Genomic DNA, 26,544 nt, shown 5'->3' with positions numbered 1-26,544 from the left:
CGATTTATTTATATGATTTTTTTTAAGTTCGATTTTTTTTTTTTTTGATTTTTCGAGACAGGGTTTCTCCGTAGCTTTTGGTTCCTGTCCTGGAACTAGCTCTTGTAGACCAGGCTGGCCTCGAACTCACAGAGATCCGCCTGCCTCTGCCTCCCGAGTGCTGGGATTAAAGGCGTGCGCCACCACCGCCTGGCCTAAGTTCGATTTTTTTATGTATACTTCTGAACATGCCAAATTAAGTTTGCTTTAAGAACACCGTCTGGGACAAAGGAGTGAAGGCATCGCTACTAGTTTGGGCACTAAATTCTGCGGGTTTGTTTTCATCACCTGGGAGAAAAAGAAGCGAGGCAGGAGGTTCAGTCATACCTTCACCATAGAGAATTCCCTCTTCTGCAGGCCAGCTCTGTGGACTCACAGCCTAGTGCCATGCCAGATACAGCTGCTCTCTTATGATCGCAAAATACTACCCTGCCCAGGACTGCACAAGACAAGCTGCATTGCTTTCCCACAGCAATGCCATTGGAGTGGCTGCTTACCCGTTTGTCAATATCATTGTGTTGAAGCTGCACAAAGCGTGCACTGATGGCTGCAATGTAACTCTGCTGATTGGAGAACGCAACACGCCCAGCACCTTTGGGGTACTTCAGCTCTGGATCTGTGTCGATGCCAGCATAGCAAACACCACCATACAAACGGTCCATTATCATTGCCAGTTCAACTGTAAGAAAATAAACACGTCTACGTATAATTATTTGGAACAACTCACCCAGGAAAAGGAGGATCATGCAGTCTAATCATGAAAAGAAAACCCATATGAGGGCTTATGAAGAACATCCACAGTCTTGCAACTCCAGTAGAAGAGCTACTCTGGATATTTCAAAAGAAAACACAAAACAGTTTACACATGTATACACAGGGGTAGGTGGGCATGACTCAAGAGCACTGTATCAACACTCTGATTAAGTGAACTACCTAGCCGTACTGGCCTGGGCCTGGGTAGGTAAAGCAATTCATGGTGACCTAACAAGTTATGGAGAAATGTCTACTTACAGAGCTTGAGACTGAATGAAACACTTCAGTGCCTCACTGCCTATTAGAGCTCAACTGGAATCAAGTCCTTATTCTACCTAGAGACGATCGATATATCTACAGATATAATAAAGTTTACAAATATAAATCCTGTACTGACAAAAAAGGATAATGAAGAGTAGATTCTATTCCAACTGAGAAACCTTCATGGCATCTCAAATAGAATTCTCAGTAATACTAGTTAATAGTAACACCAGTGAATAGCCAGGCAGCTGTTTCCAAGCTGTATAAATGCACACCCTGCATCTTGTTAGAGGTCTAAGCTAACGGTCTGCTCTGCAGTGCTTGCCAAGTTTCCTGCCTTGATTTGGAATATTTACAAAATGTTTATAGTGAAGTTTGGGGATCGGACCATTCCAAGGGTCTGATATTAAAAACCTATGCCCACCATCGGTCAGGGTACCCTTGAGAGACATGTGGCACTTACCTGCGCTGCCAATTGCCTGAAGGTAATTGTTTACTTGAAAGCACCATCTCCGCCTATGGCCATTCCTTTCAGGCCACCGCTAAGTCCAAAGACTCAGGCCTACCCCTCGGAAGTGACCTAAACACCCATTTTCTTTCAAAACCTACATTTGGCATGTAGAAAGAAGAAAACAGGGAAAACAGACAGCGACCAGAGCCAATGCAACAAACACCACCACACTCTGGTGGGGACAGGCAAGGGTTCTGCAGGGCTCAATGGTGTGTTAGGATACCCCTGAGTTCTACAGATAGATGTAAGGCCAAGAATTACTCATTCCGGCATAGTGAAGTTGCAAAGGCAATAAGAAAAACGGCCACCATGTCAGAAAGGCTATTTTTGTACTTCAAGTTTCTTTTTATACTAGACTGCCTAATATTGATTCTTTTCTAAATGCTCACTTTTTTTTTTTAAATAGGAAGAACGACCTATAGCAAAGCAGTGAGTTTCAAGTGAGGAAATAAACTAGCCATAACTAGCCCGAGAGAAAGGGCTATGAAGACCAAGCAGCAGAAAGCCATCCCAAATGTCCCAAACGGTCAGGATCATTGAGTCCCAATAACCAGCAGCACTACTGATTAAAAAAGCTAAGTGGACCGTGCTGCAGTCTCCGGCAGCAACTTGAATATCATCACTTGCACAGCGCAACGAGATCTGCACCTGGACCCTGAATGTCAGGTTAGTGGTTCCTCCCACTGCAACCTTTGATGGCCTAAGCTTTTCCTCACATGGACAGTGCTATTCTCAACAGAAAGCAGGGAACTCAAGGGAGGACTGGAAAACATAGCCATTAATGAATTTCTTTTAGTAGGATAAGAAATCTCAAGGCCCAGGAAACTAGACACTAATTTTCCAAAGACCCGGTTTGCCCTAGAATGGAAAAGAAAGAAAACACTCCCGAGGCCTGGTGAGTGGCCAGGAAAAGAATGCTGGCAAGGAACCAAGTGGCATTGTCTTCCATAATAAGGACTCAAAAAGGTATCTCAATTACAAAGGAAGAGAGTGGCTGAAAGCTGGGAGCTCTAGAGTGCTACCATTGCCGCTCTATACCACAGCAGTCTCCAAAGGAGTTTCAGGGATCCCCTCATTCCAGAAGTCTCTTTACATAAGCAAAAACATTCCATTACTTTGTGAATCTCTCACTGGGCCAAAGACTAGATCATGACTGACATTACTGGCAGTTAATCACGTCTGCTAAAAGCAGGAACTCCCATCCAAGTATGTGTTTATGAAAATCATATAATTTTCCTTCATGAGCTACATAGTTATTTTTTGCATGTATGTACACGTGTGCATGTTCATTAGTATAGGAAATGCACATGTATGTTTATGTGTGTGTGGAAGACAGAGGTCACAGGTGTGATTTCTCAAGAGCTTGGTTTTAATACAGAGTCTCTTGCTGAGCCCTAAAGCTTGCATGCTAGGCAAGGCTGGCTGGCCAGTGAGCCCCAAAGATCCTCCAGCCTCTGCCTTCTCAGCACTGGGAGCATAAGTATCCACTACGTTGCCTGAGCTTGCTTACGTGGGTTAGGACTGAGCTTTCTCCCCAGTCCTATAGTATTTTCTTGGACATCAAAACGTCTCCAGACATTTGAGCAATAATGCTTTACCCAAGTAAAAGGCAATTTGTTGAAAGGCTAGGAGAAACCAAAGTGGCTAAAGGAAGAATTTTTTTCAAGAAAACCGACAAATTTTCATCTAATTCACAGCTTGGGGGGGGGGGTATTTATTTATTTATTTATTTATTTATTTTGTCTCATGTAGCCCAGACTGGCTTCAAACTCTGTGTAGCTAAAGATGACCTTGAATTCCTTATCCTTCTGCCTCTACCTCTTAAGTCCTGGGATCACAGGCATGTGCCACCACAGCTGGCTTCAGTGGCACTGAGGACTGGACTCGGGGCGTTGTGCATACTAGGCAAGTATTTTACCAACTGAGCCACACCTCAGTCTCCTGAATCTATATTTTAAGTCTGTTATGATCACCTTTGGAGAAAAAAAATCAAAAGCAATCAAACAACTATCTACAGTTGACCATTTCCTCAAACCTAAGTCTTCCTGTGGTGCTCTTCCTGAACTCATTCTATGTTAAAACAATAGGAGACGCCCCTTAAATACCAACCAGAGTTTCCAATATCGAGAAAAGAAGTCACTTTACATAAGTAATCCTTTTTCAATAATTTTAATGCTATAAAGACAGCAGTAGAAACAAACTTCGTCCATCCGTTACCAGATGACGGGCGACTAACAGAAGCAGGGAAAAATCAAGACTCTTGAGTCTTACACAGTTCTAGTCTGAGAGCTCCCCAGTTTTTAGTATTTGTTTTTATTTGTGTGTGTTCGGGTGCCTGCAGGGGCTGGAAGAAGGGGTTGGAACCCTTGGGTCTAAAGTTAATAAGCATTCGTGAACCACCCAATGTGGGCGCTGGGATTTGAACTCCGGTTCTCATGAACATCACGTGCTCTTAACTGCTGAACCATCTCGCAGCTCCAAATATTTCTATGTTTTAAATAGAAGATGTAAGTTTACTGGCAAATGTTGCGATACACAGCTACCTTTAGAGACTAGGTTTAGAAGTCTCTAAAGTATCACTAGTGAACACAACGATGTCTTGTACATGCCCCCTTCTTCTGATGGGAGGAAAGTAGGAATGAAAGAAACGGGCTATCATTTAGACTTTCTAGAAGGGAGAGAGAAAATCAAGACAGTCAGTAATTGTCTGGACAGATAAATCTTCATGGATTCATCTATCTCTGCAGACATGAATCCATGATCTTGCTGTGAAATCTGAGTCCTAATCAAGTCTATGTCCTATTGAATAAGCCAGCCTATGATGACAGTGAACCTCAGTCTAAACCTCTCTCTGTAGAGAATGGGAAGGGGAACTCCATGGAGCACAGTAAGAAACTTAACCCAAGGAAGACAGGGGTTCGAGGACCAGGCACACAGATGAGGAATTTGGAGTCCACATGGAGTTCATGCAGGCAACAAAGAAGAGTCTACAGGACGTGCCTCAAAACCACTTCCGGTCACTCCCAGTGTCCTAGGGTCTGTCTAGTCAGCACAGAAGTAAGAAGCTGGCAGGAGTAGGAGCTCTGTGAGGGCATGCTGCAGTTTAGACTGTGTGCTCTGCACTCCTAAACCAAATCACTTCATGATGGGCTTCCACAGTAGCAGCAAAGCCTCCTCTGAGTCCTGTTCCCTTGCCGGCTCCTGTGCGGGAGCTTCACAGAGTCTCACAGCAGAGAGGGAGCAAGAAGAACGCAGCCTTGGGAGCATACAGCATTTCATGGATTCTGTCTTGAAGCTGAAGCTGAACCCTATTATGGTTGCTTGGACCTGCTCCTGATTCTTCAGCTGTGAAAAGGACTTCAGTTCAGAGAGAAGATCTTGATTTCCCCATTCTACCCCTCTTGTTTAATTACTTTTTAAAGCCAGCCTGAAGGCAATGTCTAAGTCTGGGACACTGTGAGACAAGTAAGGTGGCAGAGGAATGAGGATTTCGAAGAGAAATATCACCACATTCATCTTTATAGATTCTAAATTAAGATCTAGAAGTCCTATTTCTTCTCTTTAGAAATAAACAAAAGTGACAGGAAAAGCATGAGGCACCTCTCGGACGATAAGGGCAGACGGACTTTCTAGGTCTCCCACAATTGTTAAGCTGGCTCATAAGGGTTCAAGAGGAGGCTGCACACACTTCCATTCTGTGTCATTTTTAAACGATGGCACAGAACACTAAGTCAGAAGGGGAGCATTTATTTAAGTTCATTAAATCAAACTGCTACCAAGTTGCTCTTTTACTGAGACAATATCCTAGGTCTCCACTGGACAAAACAGCTTCCATCGATACACAGAGCCTAGAGCTGAACCACGGAGACTGGGGACTTGCTGTTTTCACTTACTGCCTCCTCACGGAAAACACAGTCTTCTGCGGACAACCTCACAAGGTTAGCATAAAGACTAAGCATGAGTAAGCAGCTCTAAGCACACTGCTGAGTACACAGTGGCACTTGACTGTTCAGGGTTTTTTCTTCCTGCTCATAAATCTTTGCTTTAAATTAAGCTGGCTTGGTTGCTGCTCTATAAACATGAATCCATCCCAGCCTAACTATGGCTTTATGCTGGCTCAGTCTGTCATGGATATGACAATGTTTGACAACACCTATGGGCAAAGGTTCGTCTGGGAGGAGGAGGGTGGAACACACATTAAACATTATAAAGTACTTATCCCTACAAGCATGTCAAACCTGGTGTTTACTTGGGTCACTTCATCGTGAACTTTGGGACTGGATGAGAAAGTGTCTGCTGCTGAGAAACTTGACACGCCGTCACTTTGGCTGTCTACCATCTCACAGAACAGAAAGGGGTATGGTTCCAAGACCATTTCCTAACTGCAAATCAGGGTGTGATCCCCAGTTCATATGCGCTATCAGAATATTTGGACAAAATGTCTGGAATAATGATCCTGAGAAATCGTGAGATATATATTCTCTCCATATGGTATATATCATTCAGAAGTCTACATGCCTGGCATGCATCGTGCCATGGATTAAATTTCTTACACCATAATGGATCTTTACCTTGACGTAAAAGCCATCATAGAGCAACAGGGGTGGGGAGCAGGAAGAGAACGAAACTTCAGGATTAATGGGGAGAAAAAGAAAGGAAAGACTTAGCAGAGCAATGGTTAAGAAAAATCAAAGACCCAACAACAGAGAAACAATGACTCTAGGAGCTCAAGACCTCAGTCTCTCAAGGTGAAGCTGTTCTGAAAGGCCTGGTCTGAGCAAATGTTGGAAGGAAGTCATCAAATGAAAAGCGTGGGTCTAAAGCCTATTGATTTGGGAAGAAGAGATTCCAAAACTTAGGCACAACCAAGACACCCAAATCAAGAAGATGGAGTGGGAGGAACACTCATGCAAAGAAAGTAGAGAACACTGTGAAACCAGACATTCCAGTCTCTACTCGGTCTCCTCATAGGCCCTGCCTGTCACTGATTTATTGTCAGAGGGAAGAGGGGTGTATCTTGGAGAGGTCCCAATGCCACAGGGATATACCGAAGGGCTTCTGTGTGGGGATTCGGAATACTATGTTGCTCGTTACCACTTGGAAAAAGGTCAGCATGCGATTGTCTCAGTAACTCACAGAGAAGCAGACAAACGGCCTAGTTCTTCAGTGGGCTCTCAAAGGAATGTGCAGACTTTATCCACATGGGGGCAGGGTGAGTCTACTTATAGTGTCGTCTCCCCAAGGGAAATGGGGTGCTCTGAGAAACACCAGATTTAGGACAGACCATCCTTAGCTTGCTTCAGTTAATCACAGGAGTGATGGAAAGGGGGACCAGATACAGACAGCAATGTGCGTTACCCGACCTCGACCCACAACTCATCGGGTTCCACTTTCACTGGATCCCCTTACTTCTTACTCCTCACCCTCAAGTTAATTTCTCTAGGCCCATGATTTCCCCTGCCAATCTGAATTTTAAAAAGGAGCTTTGATCTGGGTATGGTGGGTCATGTTTGGCAGGAGAATTATGAGTTTGATGACAGTTTGGGCTCCATAGTGAGACCCTGTCTCAAAAAACAAAAAGTTTTGTCAAAGCGTAAAAATATTTAATTCAATAGACACTATAAGCTCAGTTAGGATGATACTTGCTTCTTTCAAGATATTTCTATTCAGATGGATAAGGGCTACATTTAGAATAAATATTATGATAGTCCCTATCTTACATTTTCAAAAGTAAAACAAAACAAAACAAAACAAAACAAAACCCTCAAAGGGGCTGGAGAGATGGCTCGGCGGTTAAGAGCACTGCCTGTTCTTCCAAAGGTCCTGAGTTCAATTCCCAGCAACCACGTGGTGGCTCACAACCATCTGTAATGAGGTCTGGTGCCCTCTTCTGGCCTGCAGGCATACAAGCAGACAGTATAAATAAATAAATAATAAATAAATAAACAAACAAACAAAATATTCAGTACTAGGCCGGGCGGTGGTGGCACACGCCTTTAATCCCAGCACTCTTTAAAAAAAAAAAACCCTCAAAAGATTTATAGGAATATCATAGATGGTAACATTCCAGTCTTCCAATCACAACAGTTTTTGGCCAAGATAAAGGGAAAGAAAAAAAAATATTTCCTAATATTTCCTAAAATCCAAAGCCTTACCTACTAAGTGAGGCCCAAGGAAGACCCTGCACTGAGACGCTTGATAAAGAAAGCCAGTCTTCAGCCAGAGCGATGGCTCAGTAGTTAAGAGCATTTGCTGCTTTTGCAAGCCCCAGGTTTGCTTTCCTAGCACCCACGTCATATGGCTCACAAGCACCTGTAAGTCCAGTTCTGGGAATCCAAAGTTCCCTGTCTTCCACAGGCATCAGCCAGCACATGATACACATGAACTCTTGCAGGCATACAGAAATTTAAAAATATTTTGAAAAATGCTCTGTAATATTTCAAGAGCAAAATACAGAATCATGTTAAAGAATATAATTTAAGCCGGGCGATGGTGGGGCACGCCTTTAATCCCAGCACTCAGGAGGCAGAGGCAGGCGGATCTCTGTGAGTTCGAGACCAGCCTGGTCTACAGAGCTAGTTCCAGGACAGGTTCCAAAGCCACAGAGAAACCCTGTCTCAAAAAAACCAAAAAAAAAAAAAAAAATAGAATTTAGTCTTCAACTATCAATACATTCCTTGTGTTCTGTTCTGAAGCTTTGGTTCTTTATAGAAAATGATCTGTTTAACAGGATGGTGAGATGTTCACTCAGCTCAGTACGGCATGCCCTTGCTGATTTATTTAATAATGGGCTTCCTAGACACTAGGCACCAGCTGCATTCTAGAAATGCTGGCAACTGGGCTGGAAGTAACAAGGCAAGTAGATCAGTAGACCTAAAGTAAGTAGACCTTACTAAGCCTCTACTACATATCTGCCAGAACAAACCAATTTTAAGACAAAAACAGCTAACTTAAAAAAAAATCCAAGACATATTAGGTATATTCTCTAAATAGAACATATATCCTATTTCTGATTAGATAACTGAATATACTTTTTAAAAATACTTATTTTCATTTTTTGGCATTTTGAGACAAGGATCTTATGTAATGAAGGCATGCCTTGAACTCATTAAGCAGCTAAGGGTAACACTGAACTCTTGATGCACCTGCCTTCTTCTTCCATGTACAGGGATGACAGCTGTATGCCCAATGCCCAGCTTTATAACCTAGTATCATTTTTGTCTGATTCTAGAACTTGCAGCATCTTGCTGAAGCTCAACATTGAGTTCAATGTAGCTTATTAACTACAGTTCCTGTGACTTAAAATCAAGACCTGACAAGTTAAAATCAGTTGTGGTTGTGGGCCCTGTGTGGTTCTGCCTGACCTGAAACTATGTAGACAAGTTGACCTGGAACTCAAGAGATCCACCTTTCTCTGCCTGGGCTTGCAGGTGTATGCCACTATATCCAGCTTTAGGACTTGTAAAGGTTTTTCATATGGGAAAGTAAGGGGGCAGGGTCAAATATTAAAACAACTTCCATTGTATTGTGCAGTTAGTTGCAAGGTATAGCAGTGATTATCCAACTGTAAAATCTGTGTGCAGTGAAACTCTCAGTGAGGTTCTTCTTCTCCAGCCTTGCACATCGACAGTCAGAAGAGCCATGAGTGTTCTACAGCACCCCCTCACATCGCCTGTTCCTAAACACACATATAACTTAGGACCAAAATGCTGCAGCTGCTCTTGTCTCGAGTTGTTCCCAATGACTTGGCCCTTCCTGGATTTTATCAAGTGATTTCTTTTGGCTCAGTTTTTCATTAGAGAACCCAGAGAGCTCTGATTTTTAGACATAGTATAAAATTAACATAATCACAATATTTTTTAAAGTTCTTTAAAACAGAATTATGATCATATCCCATTTATTTTTTGAGACAGGGGCTCACTAAGTAAGTTAGCCCAAAACTCAAGACCCCTTCTGCTTCAACCTCTCCGTGCTAGAGTTACAAGTTACAAGCCATTAACTTCTTCTAGAGTTCTAAAGGGCTTGTGTGGTTGGGGTATGTGTGTGTTTAGACTGTGTAGACTGTGCATGTGCGTGCATGTGCATGTGTAGTGTATGTGTATGTCTCTGTGTGTGTGTGTAGTGTGTGTGTGTCTCTGTGTGTGTGTGTGTGTGTGTGTGTAGATTGGAGTAAGAATTCAAATTATGTTGAGATTTCTATATAGTCCAGCCTGGCCTTGTCTTCACTCAGTAAGTAGCTCAGGTAAAACTCAGACTTGAAATCATCATGTGTCAGCCTCTGGGATGCTCAGCTTACAGGCGACTGTCACTGCTCCTGGCTTGTCTCCGGGTTTACACGTAGAGGCATCAGTTCAATGCCACTTCAAATCTCTAGTTCATTATGACTCGGTTTACCCTCGGCTGCATGAATGTTTCATCCTTGGAAACAAATTAAAACAACAGCAACAACAAACAACAGCAACAACGGAGGTAGGCCAGGTGTGGGCCTGCAGTCTCAGCTACTTGACAGGCTGAGGCAGGAGGAGTCTAAGGCCTGCTTGGTCTACACAGTGAGTCCCAGGCCAGTCTGGCAACTTTGGGAGACTGTCTCAAAATAACAGTAGAAAGCAAGTGAGGATATGAGTGCTTGGTCTAGAATGTGTGAGGTCCTCAATATATCATTTCTATCATTTCTGGACATTTTTATTTCTGGAAATCATTAAAACTAATTAGATCCTGCCTTGCTGGGGGAGGCCCAGGGGTCTAGTATAATTCCCAGGTACAATTCCCAGCAGTAGTTTGACTTCTCAATGGCCGAGCTCCCCATGCGCTGGACAGATCTCTGATGGTAACTGCAACACCAACTTGCATGAGCATGCGCACTGCCAGATATTATTATTTTAATGTGCGGGTAAATAGGAAAGAATTGAATAGAGCTCATCCTTTCCACAAAATGGTTTAATGAAATGGACTCTTGCATCAGAAGGCTATACAGCATTTTGGGAAAAATTCTTAACCATAGAAAAGTCAGCTCAGTGAAACCGACATGGCCATGGCAGACTTCCTTTTGGAGGCTGTGCCCGTCTGACTGGAGACCCAGACAGAGAGAACACATTTGGTTTTTGTTGTCATCCCTTTTGTTGTGGCGTTACTATTTCCACTCACCAGCTCGAAGGGGTCGTGGAACTCCCCCAACAAAGATAGTTTTTCTGGGGTCCAAAGGCTGAGAACCATCCATTACAAAGTCACTGTCACTTAGGTTCCACGGTCGAATTTGCACCTGAAAAAAAGTTGTTTACTTGGTCCTTACTTCATTTCCATCAACCCCAAATGAGAATAAGATGACTCAAGATAAACCCAACGTTTGTGCATTTTACAACATCCAAGTCCCAAACGAAATCAGGTTAATTACTAAACCCGATCTGCATTAGGTGCCTCTCGGTCTTGGGGAGGCTACTCAACACTTAGACACTATGCACAAACCACCTGTGTCATTAAAAGGCAGTCTCTGACAAATCCTGGGTTTTGAATCCAGTTCATTTGAACACAGCACAGACTGTAGGAAATTTGTCACAGTACACCATTTAGTTTTTTGTAATGAATCCATCTACAGGGAACAGAAAATTAGGAATATTTTCTAAGAATTACCTATTTGCCTGGATTTTGAATTCTCATCACCGCCCCAAGTTAAAATATTTTCCTTTCAAACTATATGACATAACACAGATTAACACTCAAGTTAGCCACCAATCACAGAGATACCAAGTACTGACACTTAGAGAAGTGTCTAATTATTAAACTGATTTTCCTACACAAGGTTGATAAAACAAAGGCAAATTTAGTGTGTGTGTGTGTGTGTGCACAAGGTTGATAAGACAAAGGCAAATTTAGTGTGTGTGTGTGTGCATGCACACGCATGCACAATTGTGCATGCAAGAGAGAAAGACAGAGAGACAGACAAGGGGCTGGGTGGGGCAGGGGAAAGAGAGCCATGCTTGTTGCCGGAGTTGGTTCTCCTCCTTTACTATGTCAGTTCTAGGGTTTGAACTGAGGTCAGTAGGTATGGTAGTGAGCACCTTTAACTGCTGTGCTATTCCACCAATCCATAAGACTTCAAGGAATATAAAAAGAAACCTTTACAACTTACTTCGGTTCTAAACTTCCTAACAATTTTCTTCTTAGAGGATGCGTGTTTGTGTGTGCGGTGTATGTGTGTATATGCATAGGCATATATGCCGAATGAGCAGACGTCAGAGAACAATGTCTACAGTCAGTTCCCTCCTGAGGATCCCATAGACCATCAGGCAGTGGCACTGTCAGGCAGCAAACAACTTTACCTACTGCGCCACCTTATCGCCTGCCTACATTTTTTAAAATTTGGATTCTTAATTTTATGCCCATGGTTTGTACTATTTTATCATACACTAAAAAATTAAATACCTTATCAGTTTACCCCTAAAAAAAATTCCTTTTAATCACAACAGGATTACAAATAATAGCTTAAAAACAAATGGACAAATCAAAAGCAAGGCTACTGTTTCCACCCTAAAAGCTAAGGGTGACACTGCTCCCCAAAAGCAACCAGTCTGGCAAGAGGGTGGCCACCGAGAACCAGCTGGGAAATGGCACCTGTCTGTCCTTAAGGAATAAATATGCCCGTCCTCTGGCTCTCCCAGATTGAGGCAGGACACAGAACAGGTGAATTTCCGTACGTTAGTATCCACGGAATTCATTTCCGGTCTCTGTGGCCTGGCTCAGCACACCTGGCGCTCCGCTCTTGCCAACTCTGCCTCTGTCCGCCTCCAGCTCCTCTAAAACTGGCACTGCCCCTTAGAATGCACAGCCTGCACAGCCCTTAAAACTGCTACCAAGTTTACACAGGCAATTTTTTTAGAAGAGGTTTTTTTTTTAATTTTTTCTTTTTTTTTCTTTTTTTTTAAACATGGGTGCTCTCACTAGTCAGCAAGAAACCACAAAAAAAAAATTCAATCTCTTCCTTAGACTCTGAAAACGGGGGCCTGTTAGCAATGAAATTTCTTCCTTAGACTCTGAAAACACGGACCCATTAGCAATTCCATCACCACTCCGAAACTTGATCCATCTTTATGTCACAAAAGCTTCTTTTCTGTTAAATATTGTCAGCTTGGCTAAACGACTAATCCCTGGGGAGTCCCACAAGGTGACTTCACCCTTCATGAGGGTATGTCATTAATTTTTAATTACAAACACAAGAATTTCCTGATATTGTAGGGATAAAGACCTAGTGTTACCAGTTAAAGAAATGGGATTGGTCTTCTGCACAGAATTCTCTCCTACCTACGCAGCTGTTAGGACACCCACTCGGCCAGCTGACTTTGGTCAAGGTCACTAGCCCCCCACCCTCTTTTTGCTTCAGTTGCTGTCTCAAGGTATTGCTCAGGATGGTCTCAAGAACTCCTGGACTCAAATAATCCTCCAGTCTCAACCCTCCACCCCCATGTAGCAGAGACTACAAAGTTGTGTACCCCTGACTCCAACTGGAAACACATCACTTTGTTTCAAAATGAAAATAATTCCCATGTGGTTTCCATAGAGATCTGGTTTCATTTCATCAAAATTACAGGAAACATATTACAGACTCTGAAATTGCTGTGTGCTATAACTGTTCAAAGGAACGCTGCCGAAGACCTGGGACCTTCCTGTGAGAGCTTTCATCATTGATGATGGCCTTCCTTCCCCTATCACACCCCCACTTCATCATCTCACACACAACCCCATTCCTTTGCTCTATTCTTGGCATTACAGCTTAGGTAAAAACACAGGAAGAAGGCTTAGGACACAGTGCTGATCAGCCCTATTCATGAAACCTGCATTTCCCAGCTGCTGCCCAGAACTGGCACCTCCACAGAACTATGCAATGCTGGCACAGACCTACGTCAGCACTCTCTCCAGCAGCACAGACTTCCCTCTCACAATGGCTGCTCTCTCTGAGATACAAGCTGCTTTCACAGACTTGTGCCTCCCTGCAAGCGACAATGCTTCTATAAGCACTTATGAGAGAAAAATGCACAGCTTGTTCTGCTTCAGTTTCATGTTTGAATTATGCATTCCTAGGAAGGCACTCCTGAGGACCATGAAATCTACGTTTGGCTGAATTATGTGTATTCTAAATTCTTATCTTCTGAATCAGTAATATTTTACACAAATCTTGCTGGCATAAACATTTATTTATGCTACATAGTAACTTTGAACACCAGCGTTCAATAAGTCGCGGGGAATGCACCACTAATAAAACCCATAGTCAGTGGTGAAAGCACAAACTCCCCTTCTGAGGTCTCACAATGTGCAGTGCAGAATGTAAGTCTTCAGGGTTGCGGTGTCAGACCACTGCTATTCGGGGAAAGCTGTAGATTACCTGCTCCTAGAAGTTTCGGGGCATTCACAGATGCACTTAATTAAAAACTCGAAGGAAGTCTACAGGAATGAAACCTGCTCAACACTGTTAAACACAACATATCAAAAATTTTTCTATGCAATTTTTAATTAATTAATTTATTTAATTATTTTGAATTTTCGAGACAGGGTTTCTCCGTAGCTTTTTGGTTCCTGTCCTGGAACTAGCTCTTGTAGTCCAGGCTGGCCTCGAACTCACAGAGATCTGCCTGCCTCTGCCTCCCGAGTGCTGGGATTAAAGGCATGCGCCACCACCGCCTGGCTTCTATGGAATTTTTTAACATAACACCTACTACCGTTCATATTTGGACAAAATTGCCTTGCTGCAAAGTCTACCATAAAGTACCCTGGATGACTGGCTGGCCAGAACACAGCTGAAAAGATCTGAGATTCAAGGCATTTTCCTTATTTCCTGTTATTGCTTTGTAAAGGTTACCTCTACAGACATCAACTTCAAATAGATAAGAGTAAATTTAAAGCCAGGTGGTGGTGGCGCCTTTAATCCCAGCACTCAGGGAGGCAGAGACTGTCAGATCTCTGTGAGTTCAAGGCCAGCCTAGTCTACAGAGCGAGTTCCAGGACAGTCTCCAAGACTACAGAAAAACGGTCTTGAAAAACAACAACAACAACAAAACATAAATGTAATATAGTAAATTAGTTAATACATTTAAGTATTAGACAGCTGTCCAAAAAATTAAAAGTCCTCAGACTAAATTTCATCAAATATATGTTTTTTTTTTTTTTAAATATTTATTTATTTATTATGTATACAGTATACAATATTCTGTCTGTGTGTATGTCTGCAGACCAGAAGAGGGCAGCAGACCTCATTACAGATGGTTGTGAGCCACCATGTGGTTGCCAGGAATTGAACTCATGACCTTTGGAGGAGCAGGCAATGCTCTTAACCACTGAGCCATCTCTCCAGCCCTCATCAAATATATGTTACCAAATCACTTTGGTTATTTTTGCTACCAATAAAGAATAAAACACTAGATATGGATTTAAATTTAAAACTAAAATTTCATTCACATAAAGATAAAGGTGATTAGTAGAAATAAAATCAGGTCAACTACTAAGCAAACATTAAGAAACAAATGGATCATTTCTTTGGACTGAAGGACATATGCTAAAAGTCACTGGCTAAAAAAGATTTTAATGAAATTTAACAAAACCTTCCAAATTAAAATGTAAACATGTATTTTTGTTCTATTTTTAATTACAGAACAAAAGAAAACAGAATGGCCTTGCATACTGGCACATGCCTTTAATCCTAGCACTTGGGAGGCAGAGGCAGACAAAGCTCTGTGAGTTCGAGACCAGCCTGGTGGTCCACATAGAGTTCCAAGACAGTTAGGGCTATACATAGGGACCCTGTGTAAAAAGAAAAAAAAAAGGAAGGAAAGAGGGAGGGAGGGAAGAAGGGAGGGAGAGGAGAAAGGAAAGAAGAAGAGAAGAAAGGAATAAAAGAGACTAAAGGACTTCAAGTTTTTTTGTTTTGTTTTAAACATCACTTAGCCTTCCTACAATTTTAGGATTCTCTATTTAGACTAAGCATTTTGATATTCATAGATCAAATAATCTTGTGGGCACTCATTTGGAACACCTTGCTCTATATTCCATCCTTCTGGTTATGCCCCCCCCCCACTCGAAAATCCTACTGCAAGGTGTCTTGTTCTCATGTGTCTATTCCAAGGCAATTCTAAAACTCAACAAACACTGCAATCTGATGTCAGTGCAGGCATCTGAGCCAATATTTTCCCATCACCAACCAGCTGGCTATTAGTTCTCTTTCTTATAAAGCTCCTCTCAGAGCTGAGAACCTGTCTACTCTAACCCCCTTTCTGATATCCTGTTTGTTCCATTCCATACCCTTCAAATTCCTACTCAGATTCTTTGAGAAAAGAGCATTTTTCTTCCCCAAGCCTACAATCCTTTACATGAAACAGAAAAGCAATAGTGTGAACTATTCGGAATGCTCTCTCTCTCCACAGCAAGCTGCAGCTCATCCTCACTGCCAGGGTGAGTCAGCTAAGCCCAGGCACCCTGACATATAGCTGCCACGGGTCAGTTGGAGTGATGGATTCTGACCCATGTCAGCTGTCAGCAAGTCTATTTTAGGCACCACAGCCCTCATCAAATCACTAAAGTGTGCCAGCAGGGGCAGAAAGAGAGCTTTTAGAGTTTGTAAATTTCTTTGCCTCTTTCATGATACAAGGACCTGCTTTATTATTAAACACCAAAAACTAACAGTCGTAGCAGCAGGATTTGTGGATCGAACTTATCAAAAGCACATACATATTTGGAATTTCAATTTGAGCCAATTTTCATCTCATAGATACTAATAAGCAGATCAGTCAATTTCCAGGAAGAGTTACCATCTATTATTCTAAAGTACTCATCTCTACTGATGGAGAGAACTGGAGACAACCCCAATTAACTCCCAGGAGGAGAAGAAAGAATAGAACCCAGAAAATGATCAGTCCTTGGCATTTTGTTTTGTTTTTAAAGACAGGGAGGGTTCTCTGTGTAACCTTGGCGGTGCTAGAACTCATTCTATAGACCAGACTAGCCTCGAACTCATAGAGATGCATCTACCTGCCACCCAAGTGCTGGGATTAAAGGTGTGCACCACCACCGCCCCAGTCCTTGGCCTTGATAAGAGTTCTGTATTCTACATAGCCCTGGGGCCACAGGTCAAACCCTCTAACCCTCTAGTCCAGTGGTTCTCAACTGGTGGATCTTGACCCCTTTGAGGTCAAATGGTCCTTTTACAGGAGTCACCTAAGACTATCAGAAAACATATTTACATTATGATTCATAACAGTAGAAAAAGTACAATTATAAAGTGGCAACGAAAATAATTTTATGTTTGGGAGTCACCTCGCCATAAGGAACTGTATTAAAAGGTTGCAGCATTAGGAAGGTTGAGAACCATGGCTCTAACTGATCCTCAGACAATAGAAGGCCCAGAAAACCTCATCGGAAGAGCCAGAACTCTTTCTGGAAAGGTAGGCAAATTCTCTTGTGCTCCCAGGATGCTCCAAGTGCCCTACCAGGCTTAGTCCAGGTACAAAAGGTAAGCGCTGTGACTTGCCCTACGCTATAGAGCCCACTCCACACAGGGCTTTACAGCTACTTAGGAACCTTCAGCAAATGAAACATGGTGTCTGTGTACTCTTTCATATGGGTGCTTAGTGAACAAATACAGAATAAATAAACCACACTACAAAATGGCTATGGAATGCATGCATGCACTATGCTGGGGTTAATAAAGCCAATATTAATTAAATGCTACACAGAAGACAAAGCAAACACTTTCCTGTAAAGACATGCTTTCCTGACTGAGTCATGTCATCAGCACATTCTTCTCCGTCCATGACTCCCCAAACCCAAACATTCCCTATGATGATTCTCTGGGTACCTGAGGCTCCCTGGTTCACTTACCAGTCACACACCTACTTCCCTCCATTAGCGCTAGGGTCCTCTGAGGCTGAGCTCACACATCTGTGTGGTCCTGATTGCCCAGGAAAGTGTGCAGCCCTAATGAATGCTCTATGAAGAGTTGATGAGGAATGATGCTCTTTCCCCTGCCTCCTTTTTGAAAGAGAGAGTCTTACCATGTAGTCCACTCTGTTCTCAAACTCTTCTCGGTGCTGGGATTATAGGTAGGTACCACCACACCCAGCTTGGCTACTGCCCTCCCACAGCTCCCAGAACATGTTCCTCATTCTTCAACTTCCGGGGGCATAGGAATAATGCACTGTGTTGGTTACCAGTGGGTGCTCTGGGGCTTTGGCTTACTCTGTGCCCATTTCTGCTGTTACTAGGTAACAGGTTAGCCATGGAATTAGACTCAACCTTGTACTCATCCTCATCAAATGCCACTTAAAGCTGACTGGCTTTGAAACTACTAGCACTTTACACACCTAAATGCATCTCTCTGCTATGCATTTTCTTTTCTTTTCCAGAATGGCACAGACTTTAATATGAATTCATTTTTGGGTTAAGAAGCATTTTAGAAACCATTTGCTTATTATTTCATGTACATGAGTGTTTTCTTATGTGTTTGTATGTGTACCACATCACATGTATGTAGGATGCTGCAAAGGTCAGAAGAAAGTATTTGATATTGGAGTTACAGATGGTTGTGAGTTGCCATGTGGGTGCAGGGAATTGAACCCTGGGTCCCTGAAAAAGCAGCCAATCCTCTTAACCAAAGAACCATCTCTCCAGCCCCTAAGTGACCTTTTAAAAGTATACGGAGTTCTTGTAAACTAATAACCACTAAGAGAAAGCAAGATATGAGCTATACATTTTCTAAAGTTACATTTACCCTTACTATAACCATATGCTACACAAATGGTCTAAATCTGAGGGAACCAAGGATCTAAAATTGAAACTATTTCAGGACTGAAATCAAGGCTTCTCTGACTCCACTTTAACTATGTCGCCAGCATGTGAAGTTCCCTATTCTCTAGGCCACTGGCTGGAGCCAGAGATTCCTGGTGGACTGAAGATGTATCTCTTCTAGTAAGCAACCACTTTCTTCTCTTCAAACTCAAATCTGCCTGTCCTCTATACATTAGAAATGGCCAATAGTAGCTGAGGGCTCAGTAGTCAAGTATTTGCCTAGAATGACCATGGTCCTCTGTGCATGCCCCAGCACTAACAAACACAAGAAAGGAAGTGGCTAGTAGATTATTCCTTGATCTACTGACAAAACTAGCAGTTAGTAAATCTCTCTCATGTTGTGTGATATTTTGATTGTGTTCTGACAAATAAAGCTTGCTTGGAGTCAGAGAAGCAGAAGCAGCCACCAGTCACCTCCTACCTCTATCATTCCTCGGTCTGCCCCGCCTTACTACTTCCTGTCTCCTCTTTGTCTACAGTTCTCCAAACTTCTATGATTAATTTAGGTCAGCTAGTGGCTAGCTGTGCCCTCTGACTCCAAGCAAGTTTTATATGTCAGAATATAATAAAAATATCACACAACATTCTCACACAGAAAAATGATTTAGCAATGCAACTAGCGTTATTATTTGGTGATTTTAAATTTCAGATTCATAGCCTCAAGCAATCTTGTACCCAAGCAAAGCAATTTGGTTCAGTGTCTACATACATGTGTATGTATGTAGTTCCATGCTACTAGGAAAGGATTGTTGCTAACAGTATGTTGATTACTAAAACTCTTAAGAGGAATTCACACCTCAGCATTCAGGTTGGAGGTCTGGAGAAATGGCTCAGTAGTTAGGAGCATTTGCTGCTCTGGCAGAGGACCTGAGTTCGGTTCCCAGCACCCACATCAGACAGCTAACAACTGCCTGTAACTCCAGCCCCAGGGCATATGATGCCTTCTTCTGACCTCAACAGGGCATTACACTTATCTGCACAAACCTATTCAAGATAGCACACATACACATAAAATAAAATCCATTTAGGTTACTGAACTTTTCCTGGGAAGAAGTGTATTCTTTGAGTGTGTTTCAGATAACTAATTTCATAGGAATCTACATAAGAGTCATCTCCAAAGTAGGAATATAAAATTTAGGGTTAAACCTAAATTTACAAATTTATATATTGTAAGATAATTTTACAGCCTGGCTAAATTAATGTTTCTTGGTATTTTGGGGATATGGAAATTTAAATTAAAGGTGAAAATTAATATATAATGCACAAAGTTAAGTATACAATCAATGATACCCATTGCTGTTATGAGTCTTTGGTACACGAGACTTTCAAGATAGCTGTCGACTGGACATGTGCTCTTTAGAAGACACTTAGGTAAACACTGAATACAATCCCTTAAGCAAAGTATTGCCTGTCTTATTCACTGGCTTTTATGTAGCATCCTGGCTACATAGAACTTCCATTTTACCTCCCTAAAAATGGCATAGAGCATTCAAAGGCTCAAGCTCTAAGAAGCTCTGGACTCATTTGCAAGTTCAGAAACTAAGAAGAAAATAGGAGGCACTATTGTCTTATGCCAGACAAGGATTTCCTTCTTTGGAGAAGCTCTTGGAAAAAGGTACCCAAATCATGATCAAGGTTATAAATTTAAGGAAATCAAGGTAAAAACTGTTAAAGACTTCCTAGGTGGGACAAGACAATATGACAGCCATGGATTCTAAAATGGATCTACAAACCCACCTATCTAATATCCTAAAACCCATTAGTTTGGGATCCACTTGACTTAGAGAGAAGCATGATCCTGGACAAGATAGCTTAGAGTAGACTTCACTTTGGGCCCTGCACTGGGGGAAAAAATCTGAATAACTGGATCCACTTAACCGGAAGAGGGGTTCGATCTGAGGAAAAGGAATAAATAAGGACAAAGGGTAGAAAAATCTACAAGGTAACTTTTGGAACCCGATATATTTCCAAGGGAACTACAAGGAGTCAGAAAGAACTAAACTCAACTGCCAGGGTACTGGGATCCTGAAGGGCGGAGCATGAACGCTAGCCAGCTTAGACATGGCACAAAGAGGAACCACGCTGAGAAAGCCTGGTGAATGAGCTCGAGACCAAGCTTCTGTTTCCTGGGTCCTCATGGACTGCAAGGTTGACTCTAGCGGTCACTTTCTGTGGGGCATCTGCATGAGCTGGGATGTGCACGAGCCAGTGGAGAGGCACGACTAAATGAAGCTGGGAACAGGGGAGGGAAAGCTAATGCCAAGAAGAGAGGCTGTGAACCTGGAGACAAAAGACTGGAACCCAACCATGAAATGTACTTCCTTCGAATTGGAGATATCATCAGGGAGGGGTTTTCTCTTGACATTTTAATCAAACTATTAATGCTGGAAACCCTGAGTATGTCTGGGCCAAAGAAACATGTATTTGATAGTTACCATCAGAATTTATCACTCTGCAGTAAAAACAACCCCTACAGCTCAGAAAAGGCAGACTGCGATCAGGTAGGTGAAGGGAAGCTAGCTTCCAGCAGAGAAAGTTACACTAATATGTTTGAAGTCCCTAAAGTCCGGAGCAATGCTTGTGCTTAGCGTGCAAACACTCAAGAGCAGTGAGTGGTGCTATCTCCACCCACCTATGCTTGCAACTGTCAGTTTGCTCCCCTCTCAAGAGACACCTTGTCCACGTGAGGGCCCTCCTACCAGACGCCATCTCCTCCTTTCCATATAGTGCCAGTCATGTGAACTTCTGAGCCCGTCTCATCTCCTCATCTCAATTCTACCGTTAGTTCTCTATTGTGGACATGGTTATGTCGTCATGTGCCTCTATCCATTTGCCTTTTTACGTATAAAATGTCTTCTAATCCTCTCCTACAGTGCATGGCCAGTTCAACCATAACCTTTCCTAGTTCACGCTCACTGACTTTTCACTGACTGTCAGGGGCAGGACATCTCTGCAGATAGATTATTAAGACAAATTGCCAAATTTGGTAGAGACTTCCGAATCTGAGAGAACTCCAAAGGACTTAAGTAATTTTAGGCTTATTATTCAGGTGATGTATTACATGCTCTTCCTATCAGTAAGTCCCCATGTCTCCCTCACCATGCACACACTTTTTAAATAAAGCTCAAAGTTAGCAAAGGTTCCCCATTCACTTATTTCCCAACCTATACAGCCATAGTATTTAACATTGTCATTATTGTTACCAAAATTTGGCAACAGTCTCAGAACTTACAATGATACTTTCATAATGGCTAAAATCCTTATTTCTTTTTCTGTATTGACCTTTCTGCCATGACTCAATAACCCCATTTGTAGTAATTTCCTCTTCTACTTACATACTAATTCCCCTCCTTATAGGTGACCAAGTCCCAGAGGCATTCTTCTGCAAGTCGGGAACCCTGTTCTTCCCAGCAGGTGTGGCTGCATAGCTGAGCTCTCTGTCCTGAACTACGGCACCATGCAGGACAGATAGCAGCAGAGAGTTATATCTGCACAAGTACTCACTCTCCATTGAGTGATTCTACATTAATTTTATTTTTTCAGCAACCCAGGAAAGAAAGACTGTTTGTCCCATTTTACAGTTGGGAAAACCGTTATTTACCAAGACAGCATGGCTTACTGGGAATCAAGCAGATAGATATTTAAATATTAAAGTTAAGACTCAAGCTCGGAATTTCTATAGCTAACCCAAACTCTTCGCAGACACATTCTAAGAATATACTTAGTGGCTGGGCAGTGGTGGCACACACACTTTTAATCCCAGCACTCGGAGGGAGGCAGAGGCAGGTGGATCTCTGTGAGTTTGAGGCCAACCTGGTCTACAAGACCTAGTTCCAGGACAGGTTCCAAAGTTATAGAGAAACCCTGTCTTGAAAAACCAAAAAAAAAAAAAAAAAAAAAAAAAACCCAAAAACAAAACAAAACAAAAAAAACCCTATATATACTTAACCAACCAAGTGAGCCCCAGTATCTCGTATCTGGTGGCTGCTCTAGGCTCTAGATACAGTTTCAGCCCCTTCCCCATTCCACATCACTATTTTTAACTACTTCCCACTCCAAGGACCAAGCCTTTACATACAAACTTATCCCACCCATTAGTTTACAGTTTCAGTGCCATGCTCTCTGTCCTGCCCTTCTCCTGTCCTGCTGAAACTGTCCATTTAGAGTGTGACCTGCTGGCCTACCCATTGGGTGGCTGTAGATACAACCCAGCATAAAGACTTACATTCAAGGACATATACACATGACCAATTATGATACTTCAAAAAAGAAATTCCTCCTGTCCTTGATCTGAAATAATCAGAATAACAGAAAAAAGCTGCCAAAACCTCTAAGAGCCTTGCTCACCTCAACTCAGGTTTTCCAACTAGGAGTCAGCTTACCAAGCTGTAGGTGGGTGTCAAGGACACATTTGTTTACCTGTGGTCTCAAAAGTGTAAGATGAAATTTGAGTACTTTTTAATTAACTTCTCATCACTAGCAACCGTCCTAGCTCCACACAGCAAGGTTAGCTCAGGTAAGAGCTCCTAATCGCAGCATTTCCACGACAAGGAGGAGGAGCAGCTAGTCATCTGCATATGTGCCTTGGGAAAGCAGCAGCTGGCTACACATCACTTACCGGCTTATCCTTGATGGTGGGGCTGGACACACACAGGTACAGTTTCCCATCCTCTTCTAGGCAGGCATCTATCAAAGCTTGCACTGAGCTTTCTTCCTGGAACAGCAGGAAGGCATAGCCTTGGGGAGAACAAAACAAAAGGATGGAAGAGATCAGTACTTCAACCTCGAAGCAGTAGTGAAAATTCTATCTGCGGCAGGTGTGGGGCTCACTCCTGTAATTCTAGTGTTCAGGAGGCTGAGGCAGGAAGCTTGCCATGTAGTGCTAACTGGAGTTACACAGTAGTTACAGACTAGTCTGGGCTACAGATTAAGAAATCTATTGCTTCACTGTTAATAAATTCTTAATAAACCCTGAATATTCAAATGGGGCAAATGGACTTGAGAACCCCTGTGCTAGGCACTAAGACAATTATCTTGCTTAATTGAATCACATGTTGCTGTGATAACTGGTTGCTCTGATATCACTGTTTAATTGTCATAGCTACTCAAGGAAGCAATTCCTCTGTGGAATTTCCACAAAATAGGTCTCGCCCTCACTAATGAAGACAGGTAGACTCCACATAATGCAAACTACAAATAGCAGCCAGGAAATAAGCATCATTTCCATCCATCAAGCAAGAGCCTTGACTCATGTGCAGCAGGGATGGGTCCTGAAATACTGTGCTAAGTGAAAGGAGCCAGAAGAGGCAAATCAAGACAACAACAAACAAACAAAAATGCAAAAAACAGATAATGGCTACCTTTAACTAAAGGGCAGGGGGAATACAGTTCTTTTTGAGATAAAGATTTTTCTAAGATTGATCCTAGTGACTGATGGTTATACAAGTCTACAAATATATAGAAAGCTATTGAATAACACACATTAAATCAATGAAATACATATGCATGTGAATTAGAGCTCCCCAAAGCTGCTTTGTAAACAGCCCAACAGGCTGATGTGTATTTATATGTTATTGCTGCTGTTTCCCCAAGGAATATTCTCCTGGAAGAATTACAATCTCCAGATGTCAATGTTTTTTTCTCTTAAAGCTTTTAAAGATTTTTAAGTTTATTCTTTGTATACTTGTATACAATGTGTTTTAATTGTATTCACCTTCCTCTCTTTGCTCCCTCCTCCCCCATGGAGTCCAGTTAGGCCTGCCCATATGTGTACAGGTGTGAGGTCATCCACTAAACATAAACAAACTACCAGTGGCTACACTCCTAAAGAGCTATCAACTGCTAACAGCTCCTCAGCTAGGGATGGGATCTGTGAGGCCCTCCCCAGCCTGTGTTGAAATTGTGGCTGTGTGCCAGTACCCAACGCTGTGGTAAGTTCAGGAGTGTCATGGCCACGTCACATCCCCAAGGCAGCAGCAGTTCACGGCACTCCTCTCCGCCCTCCAGCTTTTACATCCTTACAGCCTTGTCTTCCTGGAGAGATGCTCTCTGAGCCCTGGGTGGGGTGGGAGAGGATTTGGATATAGAGGTCCCACCTACAGGCAGTGGATATGGTCACTTACTATCTTCACTTTGACCACAAACATCAATATTAATGGAAGGGATTTCCATGGACATAGCTGGGGGTGGGATTGTTTTATTTTATTTTATTTTTTAATGATATGTGTGGTTTCCCTGTTGTGACAGGGTCTGACTAGTCCAGGCTGGCCAAGAACTGGTTGTGTAACTCTGGTTAGCTTCAAACTCAACATCTTCCTATTTCAGTTTCTGGAGAGTTGGGAAGACAAGCGTGGGCCTTTACATCTTGCTTGCAATGTAATTTTAAATTGACATGCAATAACTATACAAATGTGTGGCTCCACATGATGATAATTTGATACATGAACATAAAGCATGGTGACCCAATCCTGAAAATTAGTGCCTCAGACATTTATTTCACTGTGCTGGGAGGTTCTAAACACTTCTCGTCCACCATCTTTTTCTTATTAAAGGACAACTCCCTTTATGACCATCCTGTCTATTGGTCACTGGGAAGGTGAACAGTCTGGGTCAGGAGTCAGGAGACCTGGATCTGGGGGTAGGTCCTAACACTCACTAGCTGTGTGCTGTGACTGCTGACAGTAAACCACGCCCATTTACGGCACACCATGCACTGATAACGGCTTTGTGCTCATGCATCAGTGCATCTTCCTGGCCTATGAAGGAGGGACTGTCTTCAATTCTGTTTCCCTGTTCAGGGAATTACATGGTGTGATTACGTGGCTGGTTTGAGGTCATAAATGGTGGAACTGTCAACTTTAAACATTTCTTAGTCTCTTCAGGTCTTTTATCCTATAAAAGAAAGAAAACGCTTGTCCTTTTCACCTTACAGTGATATTAAACTGTATTAATATATGCAAAGATGCCCTGTAAATGGGAGTATCACACAAGTGTTGGCTTTCCTTTTCATGCATCTTTTATTGTTCTGAATTATGGACGAGTGTGAGTGTGTGTGTGTGTGCGTGTGAGGAGGGGCACATGATTGCAGGTGGGATGGGTGTGTGTGTGCGTGTGAGGAGGGGCACACAAATGCAGGTGGGATGGGTGTGTGTGTCAGCGTGTGAGGAGGAGCACACGAGTGCAGGCACCTGAGGAAGCCAGGGTGTTGGAGTCTCTGAAGCGAGAGCTACAGCTGGTTGTGAGCCTCCTGATGCAAGTGCTGGGAACTGAACTTGGGTCCTCTGAAAGACCAGCAAGTGCTCCTAACCACTGAGTCACCTCTCCAGCCCCCATTTCTAATTATTTATGATGTGTGTAAAATTAAATTTGAGCTGTTGCCTATGACCTCATAAAGTTTAGAATCTCAGTGAATGATATGTACTATGTTCTACTTGGCATTTACAAAGTATTTGGTCAATAAATGAAGTAATCTAGATATGGGGAAAAAAGCCTTAATTAAAATTACTTGATGGGCTGCACAGTACCAAACAATAAAGTGACTGAGCACCTGCTCTCAGGGTCATTAGCCATGTCCACCATGGTTTTAATCCAAACACTTTAATAAAAGTCAATTAACTATACCTATAAATACTGTTTCTGTAATCGTAAGTTTGATGGCAGGTTCTATTTGAAATTTTTTGCTTTGTTTTAGCCAAAAACTCTTCTCCGTTACCTCTTCAGCTCTGTATCAGACAAGTTCATAAAAAGCCTCCAGCTTCAGTCATGGCGACTGAGGTGTGTGGGGATCTCTAAGACCCGTGAACAATGGGAGCCTTCAGCTCAGAGCCAGACTGAGGAATGAGAGTGGCCCTGGAGGAACGGTGGCCACGGCCACTGTCACGACCTGGGGTGACGCTCAGGAGAGTCAGAATGGAATCCCTAGCTCTCCACGGCCACTGTCACGACCCGGGGTGACGCTCAGGAGAGTCAGAATGGAATCCCTAGCTCTCCACTGGTACCAAGTGGGTTAGAAGAGTGGGGCTGGAACAGAGAGGGACTTCAGACAAACATGGACTGGCAGGGCAATTTCCTTAAGGAGAAAGAACAGGAAGGTATAAGGGCACAATTCCAATTTATTTGGCTAGGTTCTTGAATGGTAAATTTAATTAAAAGGACCT

The 26,544-nt window shown here is 42.6% G+C and overlaps 1 protein-coding gene across 9 annotated transcripts in view; it reads right to left on the bottom strand.

Moving 5' to 3' along the window:
• Positions 1-26,544, bottom strand: part of Cpeb3 (cytoplasmic polyadenylation element binding protein 3) — a 185,740-nt gene that overhangs the window by 24,654 nt on the left and 134,542 nt on the right. For all 9 annotated transcript variants that reach the window (XM_041661041.1, XM_041661040.1, XM_041661038.1 and 6 more), the window contains 3 exons: positions 23,007-23,125; positions 10,709-10,823; positions 537-718 (listed from right to left, as the gene is read on the bottom strand). In XM_041661041.1, coding sequence (XP_041516975.1) covers positions 537-718; positions 10,709-10,823; positions 23,007-23,125 — 416 coding nt within the window. The remainder of the gene's footprint in view (positions 1-536; positions 719-10,708; positions 10,824-23,006; positions 23,126-26,544) is intronic.

Source organism: Microtus oregoni, unplaced genomic scaffold, assembly GCF_018167655.1.
Source record: "Microtus oregoni isolate MIOR12 unplaced genomic scaffold, Mior012 000012F_ref0000307, whole genome shotgun sequence".
Lineage (NCBI taxonomy): Eukaryota > Metazoa > Chordata > Mammalia > Rodentia > Cricetidae > Microtus > Microtus oregoni.
Note: the sequence above shows the minus strand (reverse complement) of the source record. Positions and strands in the feature narration are given on the sequence as shown.